This window comes from Squalius cephalus (genome assembly GCF_949319135.1).
Source record: "Squalius cephalus genome assembly, chromosome: 21".
Lineage (NCBI taxonomy): Eukaryota > Metazoa > Chordata > Actinopteri > Cypriniformes > Leuciscidae > Squalius > Squalius cephalus.
Window position 1 is genome coordinate 27,726,850 of NC_137142.1, and position 10,319 is coordinate 27,737,168.

The following is a 10,319-nucleotide window of genomic DNA, read 5'->3' on the forward strand; positions in this document are numbered from 1 at the left end:
AAAAGGTAGGTTGATTGATAGACAGACAGAGAGAAAAAAATGATCCTCTGTGGTAAGTTCCTTTTTTTCTACATTTAAGGTGAAGATGAATTCACCTGACATGAACTTTTTGGCATTTTTAGATGCCAATTGAGACATAATTTATTGCATTCACTTCAACTAATGAACAAATCACTTCCAAGAGACTTTAGTATATTTGAGACATTTTGAAAATGAGTTTCTCATATAGTACATGCACACACAAAGATATCACTCACCACAATTTTGAGAAAAAAAGAAAAATTGTCCAAACAAACAGTTTAAACTATATCACCGACAGTGTATATTTTATGTACATAGGTATTTTTGTTCTTTAAATTGTGTATTTATCATTGTATTGCAGTCCGTTTGACAACACGTCCTTCTCTATCAATGGCAAAATTGAAGTTTTTCGGGTTGTCAAGAGCTTCTTCGATCCGTTCATCTAGATTGTCTATTGTGATGAAATCCTTTGCCTCTTCCTGAAACATGAATGCAAAGGGTTGAATCATAAAACCATCCTCCCTCCAACCCACCTCTAAAAAAAACTGTACTTATTAACTGCACAATCATAATAAACATCCTTTTCAAGAAATATATCAAATAACTTAAAGCATGCCAATACAACTCATTCTTAGTTTAAACTTGGACAAGATGAATACAATATACTATCTTTGTCAGAGGTCTGATATTTTGTTCTGTTGCCTTCCATTATTGCACAGTACTGAAAGATTCACCTGTAGTTGAAGAATTTGTCTTTCTTTCTCTTTAATGTAGTCCTCCAGCTCTTGCTGGCGTAGGAGGACTGCTTCTCTCCTCTTCAGTTCCGCGGCCTCAGTCTCCTTCCGCACGCGCTGCTCTCTGGAAGACCAGATGATACACATCCATTTTAATCAGCAACAAAATACCGGAGTATCTGACTGCGTCTCGCAGTACTACAAACGAATCAGAGCGGTATTTAAGGCTAAAGGCCCATTCACACCAAGAACGAGAACTAGAATGATAACGATAAGCATATAGTTCTAAAAATAGTCCACACCACTACTATAAAAATAATGGCAGAGAAACGATATAGTTAGAATAACTTTCAGAACGTGTTTTTTATATATATATACAGTGCCCTCCACAATTATTGAACCCCCTGGTAAATATGATCAAAATTGGCTGTAAAAAATAAATCTGCATCGATTATCCTTGTGATCTTTCATTCAAAAAAATGTGCAAAATTCTAACCTTTCATTGAAGTAAAAGAATTGAAAGTGGGGGGAAATCACATTATGAAATAAATGTTTTTCTCCAAAACACGTTGGCCACAATTATTGAAACCCTTTTATTAAATACTTTTTGCAATCTCCTTTTGCCAAGATAACAGCTCTGAGTCTTCTCCTATAATGCCTGATGAGTTTGGAGAACACCTGACAAGAGATCAGAGATCATTCCTCCATACAGAATCTCTCCAGATCCTTCAGATTCCCAGATCCATGTTGGTGCTTCTTCTCTTCAGTTCACTCCACTCATCAGGTCAGGGGACTGAGACGGTCATGGCAGAAGCTTCATTTTGTGCTCTACAACAAATTTTTGTGTTGATTTTGATGTTTGTTTTGGATCGTTGTCCTGATGGAAGATCCAACCACGGCCCATTATAAGATTTCTAGCAGAAGGCGTCAGGTTTTGATTTTTTATCTGTTGATATTTGATAGAATCCACAATGCCATGAATCTGAACAAGAAGTCCATGACCTCCAGCAGAAAAATATGCCCACAACATTAAAGATCCAATGGTATATTAAATTGTACACATGGGGTACTTTTTATCCTTGTGTTCACCAAACCCATCTAGTGTGTTTGCTGCCAAAAAGCTCTGTTTTAGTCTCATCTGACCACAGAACCCTGTGTTGTTTGAAGATCCAGTCGTGTCTGACAATTAAATTTGCTGGAATTTGTTTTTGGAGGAGCGAGGAGTTTTTTTTTTAAACCCTCCCAAACAACATGTGGGGATGTAGGGGTTGTTTGATAATTTTTTTTTTAGGCTTTCTGACCCTAAGACTCTACTAATCTCTGCAATTCTCCATCTGTGATCCTTGGAGAGTCTTTGGCCACTCAAACTTTCATACTCGCCGTGCATTAAGAAAGTATAGACACACGTCCTTTTCCTGGCAGATTCATAACATCTTTAGTTGGTTATAACTTCTTAATTATTGCCCTGATGGTCAAAATGGGGATTTTCAATTCTTTAGCTATTTTCTTACAGCCACTTTCTAGTTTGTGATGCTCAACAATCTTTTGCTGCGCATCAGAACTATATTCTGTGGTTTTACTCATTGTGATGGATGATTAAGGGGATTTGGCCTTTGTGTTTCCTCATATTTAAATTTCTGTGAAACACGAAGTCATAGCTGGACAATTTCATGTTCCTAGTCACCCTGGTGTACTAAAAAAGGTAAATATTAATGGGAATATACTTCAGAGATATTTTACTCGTAAAAAATTCTAGGGGTTTCAATAATTGTGGCCAACATGTTTTGGAGAAAAACATTTATTTCATAATGTGATTTCCCCCCACTTTCAATTCTTTTACTTCAATGAAAGGTTAGAATTTTGCACATGTTTTGAATGAAAGATCACAAGGATAATCGATGCAGATTTATTTTTTACAGCCAATTTTGATCATATTTACCAGGGGGTTCAATAATTGTGGAGGGCACTGTATATATATATATAAAAAAACACTGACAGCCAATTAGAATCCATCCTGCTTTAAAGAGGTCACACATTTAAAGCGGCAGACGATAAAACTGCAGTACACACTTAAAGTGATGATACACAGGGCAACTTTTTGGGCAATATTGTTGGGCAATGTTGCCGTCAACGGGCAACCAGATAAGACACAGGGCCCACGACTGATCTAAATTATCCAGATATATATTTATTGCCCATTTTCAATGGGAAAGTGCCCAAGCAACAATCGCTAGGCAAGATTGCCCAGCAACATTGCTCAAAAAGTTGCCCTGTGTATCATCACCTTTAGAATAAACAGAACGATATTGCCCGCTGGTGTGAATGCTTATATAATTACAGTTCTTGGTGTGAACGGGCCTTAAAGGAATAGTTCAAACTACCACTCGCTCTTGTCCTTATAATGGCAGTGAATAGCGACCAGCATCAAGCATTTTGAAAAAGATGAAAAAGTATCACAGAATGACCCCATGTGACACATGTGTATTATATATTCCAAGTGTTCTGGGGGTATACAATAGGGTTTGGTGAAAAACAAACAAAAATTGAATGCATTATTTTAATGAAATTCTTGACATTGGCCGTTGGTCTTCTCTGCACGATGTGTGCGTTCGTGAGACGCTATTAGCGCCGCAGTTCACTTCACTTTGACTCGCCCAGAAAAAGCACACAAGTTGTGAGAAATCAAGATAAACAAGGTACATGGGTTGTATTTTATGTCTTGTTTTTGTTCATCTTGATTTTCACAACTAGTGTGCTTTTTCTGGGCGAGTCGAAGTGAACTGTGATGCTAATAGAGTCTCACGAACATGGGCGTCTTGCAGCCATGCAGAGAACACCAAAGCCCAAGGTCAAGAATTTTATTAAATACTACATTAAATTTCATTTAGTTTTTCACCAAACCCTATCATACACCCCCAGAACACTTGGAATAGGCCTATACGACACGTGTCGCATGGGTTCATTCTATGATACTTTAGGGTCTTTTTTAAAAAAAAGCTTGATTCAGGTCGTATTTACTGACATTATAAGGATGAACATTAGAGGGACATTTTTCTTTTTTAATTCTTCTTTTGAGGTCAAGGTCATACAGCATTAGAACAACACCAGGGTGAGTAAATGATGACTTTATTCTAATTTTAGGGTGAACTATCCCTTGAAGCATATCCCAGCCAGAACTCATCCCTTTACGACCTACATATCTGATATCTCACAGTGTGAGATATCAGATATGTAGGTCGTATCTAAATGACTCACCGTATTTGACGTAATCTGAGGTTTTCAGCATCATTCCAGGCCATTAGTGACCGATGCTCTTCAGCCTCCCTTTTAGTTCTCTCCTCTGCTGCGGAACCAACCTCATCTTCATATTTCTTCCTCAACACCTGCTCCTTGAACTCAAGTCTACATGCATAACATGTTCAAGTATGTTAATTCGTCAACCTCAAACGGCAAAAGTAATAATAAAGAGACAATTAGAGGGGTAGAGTGACCTTGGTAATCACAGGTCTACATTCACTAGTCATCATAATCATACCTGGAAATCATAATCAGTTTTATGATTAAATGTCATGCAGTCTTACCGCAGGGCTCTTAGGATCAAATTGTACTCAGTGAAACGCTCCTTTAATACAACCATTTCCACTGGATCCACGGGAGGGGGAGTCTTGATTCGTCCCAGTTTTGACTTCGCTTTGGGGTCTGTGCGCGATTTTCTTCCCCTGACAGTTTCGATCAAAACAGTATTGCGAGGAGCGAGAAGACGGACTACAGGATCATGACACCGCGATAAAGCCCGCAACATGTTGAAGATTATATATAGTTATGATTAACGGTAAGCGTCTATACAGTTAAAAGCATTAATGAATGAATATAGTACAAGCAACAGATTCCAGCATGGCTATATAACATTGAGCATCTTCACATAGGCCGCCATGTTCTTGAACTTTAACCACGGAAGATGTTTCTTCGCTCGATGTAGTCACGGTGAGCTGAACGCAAAGCGCTCTCTACTGCCGCGCGCTGGAAATGAACAGAACTGTCTGCGAACGCTACAGGGATGGAGATCGTGAGGTAATTAACGATTCTGTATCGATTCTATTTCATCTTTATGATTTTCTGTTCCTTAACGGTCTATTAAATGTTCTAGCCTACTTCTGAGGAAGAAAGAAAGCGTCTAAAAGCGGTTGGAGGCAGCATAAATTACGGTAAGTCCAGGTAAAGTTATTCAAGTGGTCTTAACTGTCGGAGAAAAATACTTACTTAAAGTGCATTTTGTAACATATTTCGATCATTCGTTTTTGATTTAACACCACTGACGAAACCGCATAATCTTTAAACAATGTGTTATGAACAGCCACTAATACTGAGAGACTGATTTATATGGAAATTATGACCTCTTAATATGTCATCATTTTGACTCGTGTCACAAAGAATTTTTTTTATTATATGGTGGAATGTGTTCGTGAGTTTATATATATATATATATATATATATATATATATATATATATATATATATATATATATGTATATATATATATATAATTATTATTAGCCTATTATTATTATTATTTTATTTTTTAATTGTACATGGCAAAACTTAGGTTCAGTACGTGAGTCAGACTGAATCAGTGACCGCTCTGGCTGATTTATAATGGTTTTGTTCACTAAAAATAACTGGCTCAAAAGAGTCACTTGCATGTTCTTGATTGAACTAAAAAAAGCCAGTTCAAGTCGTTCAACATTAATTGAAAACCTGATTATCCATCATATCCAGCATAAATATTCCAAAGAGGTTTTAATGAGCAAGTTTCTGTCTTGCACACAGGCTCACACTCAAACACACAGCAGAAGAGGTACTGTTGCTTTATTCAGCGTGTATTTAGGTACAAACATACAGCACCATTCAGTTCAGAGACTGTCATGATAAACAGACTCGGTTTCTTGTTCATTTTCAAATTACTGATAATTGACTAACATTATAACTAAGATGACACAACAAAAGCAGATGAGAGCAGTTGTATTTTAACCACAAGTCTAAAAACTCCAGTTCTAGAGCTTTTATTATTTCTACTCTCGATTTTTCAGTCATGCTTTTATCATGTCAAACATTGTAAATGCTAAAGCAAAATAATCAAATATCCTCAACAAAACAAAAATATGAGAAGCAGAACACAGACAGATAGCAAACTAAATGTTATACTACTATATAACGTTTACATAAAATAATACATTCTAACCTAACTAACATAGCTAAAACATAACTGTTGCACTTAATACATATAATCTAAAGAGCCAGGGATGGTGGACAGTGTCCTGATGGCTGATTCTTGGTCTAATTTCAATTTAACAAATTGGCTTTAGTCTATTCCTAGCATCCAAAGCAAGCTGAAATCAAACAGCGATTCACCTCAACAAACAATTGGTTTAAAGTTTGCAGATAGGGGATCATTGGTGAATCAGATGCTCAATGGGTGCTGGGAATCAAACAAAGATACAATTTTGTGAAAATTTCAATGGATTTATTTGCAGAACCGTATAGTATATATTGTTCTTGGACTGGAACCTTCTATGGTCCTCCATGAGAATCGGCCACCATGACACTGAGCTCTGGCTGAGTGAGTGCTGCCCCTAGCGATGTCTCAAGGTGGTCATTTTTCCATTTCGAGTGTAAAGAAGAAGGGGGACCTCCTTATGTGTACCTCTTGTGTGACACAAGGGCTCGTCTGACTTGAAAGCAATGATATGCTGAGGCTTAGTTTCATGGTTGGATGGTGTAATTTGGGTGTAAGTAACTAATAAAGAACTAGGATCGGAGGTTAAAACAATGGTTATGGATGTGATTTTGACAAAGAGGGTCATTAATGGTGGGTCCAATTTAGTAGTTTTTGGAGAGAAATAGTAGGTTTATTCACCTATATTATCACCTAAATATATACCAATATTTGAATCTGGGAAATGATGTTGTAGGTTGGTATTTTAGGATCTTAAAGTGGGTCTCTCCCTCAGCGGAATTCAAAATATGAATATGATGAATGTGAGTTATTATGATTTTGTGTTTTAGGGAGTTAGGCAAGGGCTGGGAAGGTGGAATATGTAAATCGAATTTCTTCTCCCTCCAGGAGTTTCCTGTTAAGGCAAAAATGAAGGTCAGTTCATAACAAATTACACATCAATACCCATTTGTGATTTACCATCCAAATTACTTAATTCAAGTTAGTACTCCCATATTTGTGATTCTATAATCTCTGATTAAAGAAACTACAGGTGTCCTTCTGTCAAGAATATTACCTGTAAGCTGCAATTTCAACATCCAAAGCCATCTTCACGTTAAGCAGATCTTGATACTCCCGCAAATAACGTGACATTTCCCCTTTCGCATCAGCAATGTCGCTCTCTAGGTCACTTATCCTCCCCTAGAAGTTAGTCAGAGAAAATTTCAAAGCATCAATTCATGCCTAAAGGATTAACTGACAGAAACATTCTCTCATACTGGATTTGTGCCAGAGATACAGAGTAGTAGCATCATAGATCTAACAGATTTTGCTCAGCAATACCTTTTTCCTCTAGAGTCAGTCTCATTTGTTCTACTCAGTTTGTCAGTCATGACTCAGCACTGATGGAATGAGTCAGCATCAGTAACATTTCTGCAACTATCGTTTGGACATTACAATGACAAAAGCACAGCAGAAATAGTATTCCATCAATGTTGAATCTGTAGAATAGTAAAGGTCAGCACACTGACTAATGTAAAGACTTAAATGATGAAACAGACTTGACACAGAGACTCAGGAATATGTTTTCTTGTGAGGAAGCACAAAGACTCTAGACAGAGAAAATTTGCAAAAATTGTACTTTTATGGGTACAACAGCTCATCACTGGGGCAGTACCCTTAAATGGATAACTTTAAACCTTTTTGTTTGTAAAATTATCACAGTAGTACCTTAAAGGTACATATTAATATGTATCTTTTATAGGTAGATACGGTACAAAGTTGTCCTTTTAAGTGTACAGCCTTAGTGACAAGCTATTGTACCCCTAAAGGTCAATTTTTTGCACATTTTGTGTATTATACCCCTAAATACAAATAAAGATTGTTTCATTTATTTTATGTTTGTATTAATCTTCACTTTATCTGTAATGTTTCTGCAGTCAATATAAGAATGACTCTGATAGTGCCTCTACAGAGGCATTTATTTGGTCATATTGCAATTATGATAAACGACTGCCAGTGATCTATACCTGGTATTTGGTGACCTCAGTGTTCTGCGTCTCCTCTTGTTCCGCTAGTTGTGCATTCAGTGAATCGATGACGTTCCTCAGTGCTTCGACCTCAGCTGAATGGGACTGCAGCAGCCGCCGGTACTCATTGGTCTCCTCGCGTACCAAGCGCACAGCCTCCTCCTGCTTATCTGTGAGCTCCACTACGCTCGCCACCTTCCCCTGGAACCAAGCCTCTGCGGTTTGCATGTTGCGTCCAGCCAAGGTCTCATACTGCGCTCGGATCTCTCTCAGAGCGGCCGACAGGTCTGGTCTGCTTGTGTCCAGCTCCACGCTGAGGCTGGCGACCTGTAGCTGGACCCTCAGCCCTTCCTGCTCTTCAGCGAACACTTGCTTCAGGAAGTCCATCTCCTTTGTCAGGGAGACAACGCTGGCCTCCGCATCACAGCTGCACAGAGCGGCTTGGCCTGCCTCCTCTCGAAACCTCTGCAGGTCCTCCTCGGCCCGGCCACGCAGCCGTGCCTCTTCCTCCCAGCGCGCGTGCAGCTGTGCGTGCGCCTCCCGCAATGCCTCCCTCTGTGCCTCCATGCGCGCTTTAGCCTGGGCCTCCTGGTGCAGCTGCTCCCTGAGGCCCCGTACTTCCTGCAGGTAGAGCTGCTGCAAGCGGGACGGCTGACTCTGCCTGCGCCGCAAGGCCTCCAGCTGCAGGAGCAGAGCCCGGTTTTGCTGCTCGAGGTGTCGAACTTTGTCAATGTAGGACGCAAAGCGGTTGTTTAGACCCACCAGCTGCTCTCGTTCTTGGGCCCGCAGGTCTAATAGCTCGGCGTTCCCTACGGTCACCTGACTCAGGTCGCTCTGCTCCCAGCGCTGCAGAGGCTCCAAACGCATCGGCCACCTGGAGGAAGACAAGGGCCCCCGGGAGAGCCGATAGGTGGTGGTCCTGGAGTAGGAATGTTCCCTTCTCCGGGAGAGGGAGGAGGAGATGAATGGGTCAAAGCTCATGATGCAGGATTTTTTTGTTTGGTTTTCAGATGATGTTAATGTTTTGTTGGTTGAAGAAGTTTTTCTTTTTAAGTCCCCCTTGTTCTGCACACCATTAGTGGAGATGAACCGGCACTGCACCAGTTCAGAAATGCTGCAGAGCAGTCTGCTTTATACAGGACACACATACACACTCTCTCCGCACACACACACACACATAGATCCTCAGCCAATCAACAGCTCAGCAGTGTCATGATGCTGCCGATTGGTTTTGTGTTTCTTTTTTAGCTGGAGTAGCATATCAGGAGGAAGGGCTGATTTATATATTAAAGGGCCACTCTGCATGTTTTCAGCTTGAACTGTTATTCAAATGGCTATATGAGTCTGTGTGTGATAGATACTTTAAAATATGGGAATAAACAATAATGTTAAGGTAAGTTTTTCATATACAATTATTTATACAATGCATTACTCAAAGAATCAGCAAACAACATTTAATTGTACAATAATGCTTGATTTTTCTATTGAAATATATAGAATTAAATAAAGTTAGCACTGGACGGTTAACATTATAGCTCATCATACATTGTGTTATTGCTTAAACTGAGATTTTAAAGGTGCCCTTGCATGGATTATTTTATTATTTTAGAATGTTTCCTGGGGTGCCCTTATAATGTTAGTATGTTTTTTAGATCAATTTTTATTTGTTATAATTTGTTATAATTTAGAAATAAAAGGCACTTTCCTAGCCTGATTTTAGCCACTGATTTGAACCATAGACTGTAAAAATAGATTTGAACACTCTGTTTGAAGGGGCGTGTCTGCTGTGAGACGTCAGTGTAAACGCCCACTGCTGTGATTGGCTGCTGTGAGACTTCATTGTAAGCCTGGTGATCATGTGAATAAAGATCTTATCATTGCAACGCAGTTTCTGCACTCTCTCACTAATGATTTCACTAAAGCAAACATGATGTACGTACAGTAAGAGCTTCGTTGTGCAGTGTAACAGCGTCACTGATTTCATAACGAGTTTTGGAAAGTGTCCAGATAAACTCGCGCTGTGTGATTGACAGCTTGGGCGACTGGAAAGGGATTGTTCTTTGATCGCTATCTGTATATTAATCACAGTTTAAAGGCAGGGTAGGTAGGATTTTTCAAAAAAAAAAAAAAACATTCCAAATTTGTTTAAACTGTCTTTATATACCAATACATAATTGAAATGTAAGTACTCTGAAAAAGAGTATAAAAATCGAGTGACTAGCTCAGGCTCAGCTGGAAGACGCATTTATTTACCTGAGAGGAGCGGAGAGGAAGGAGCCCATGCAGTGACATCATGTCAGAATCACATGTAATAAAATACCT

At 39.1% G+C, this 10,319-nt stretch overlaps 2 protein-coding genes across 2 annotated transcripts; both read right to left on the minus strand.

Annotated features, from left to right (window-relative positions):
• Positions 1-175: 175 nt before the first annotated feature.
• Positions 176-4,750, minus strand: mrps26 (mitochondrial ribosomal protein S26). The gene is made up of 4 exons (XM_079855344.1): positions 4,337-4,750; positions 4,011-4,157; positions 756-879; positions 176-500 (listed from the first exon to the last, which is right to left on the minus strand). The coding sequence occupies exons 1-4, from the start codon at positions 4,555-4,557 to the stop codon at positions 369-371; spliced, it is 624 nt and encodes a 207-aa protein (XP_079711470.1). The 5' UTR covers positions 4,558-4,750; the 3' UTR covers positions 176-368.
• A 1,658-nt stretch (positions 4,751-6,408) lies between these two features.
• Positions 6,409-9,164, minus strand: neff2 (neuronal intermediate filament family member 2). The gene is made up of 3 exons (XM_079855328.1): positions 7,998-9,164; positions 7,046-7,170; positions 6,409-6,883 (listed from the first exon to the last, which is right to left on the minus strand). The coding sequence occupies exons 1-3, from the start codon at positions 8,976-8,978 to the stop codon at positions 6,823-6,825; spliced, it is 1,167 nt and encodes a 388-aa protein (XP_079711454.1). The 5' UTR covers positions 8,979-9,164; the 3' UTR covers positions 6,409-6,822.
• Between the last annotated feature and the right edge of the window lie 1,155 nt (positions 9,165-10,319).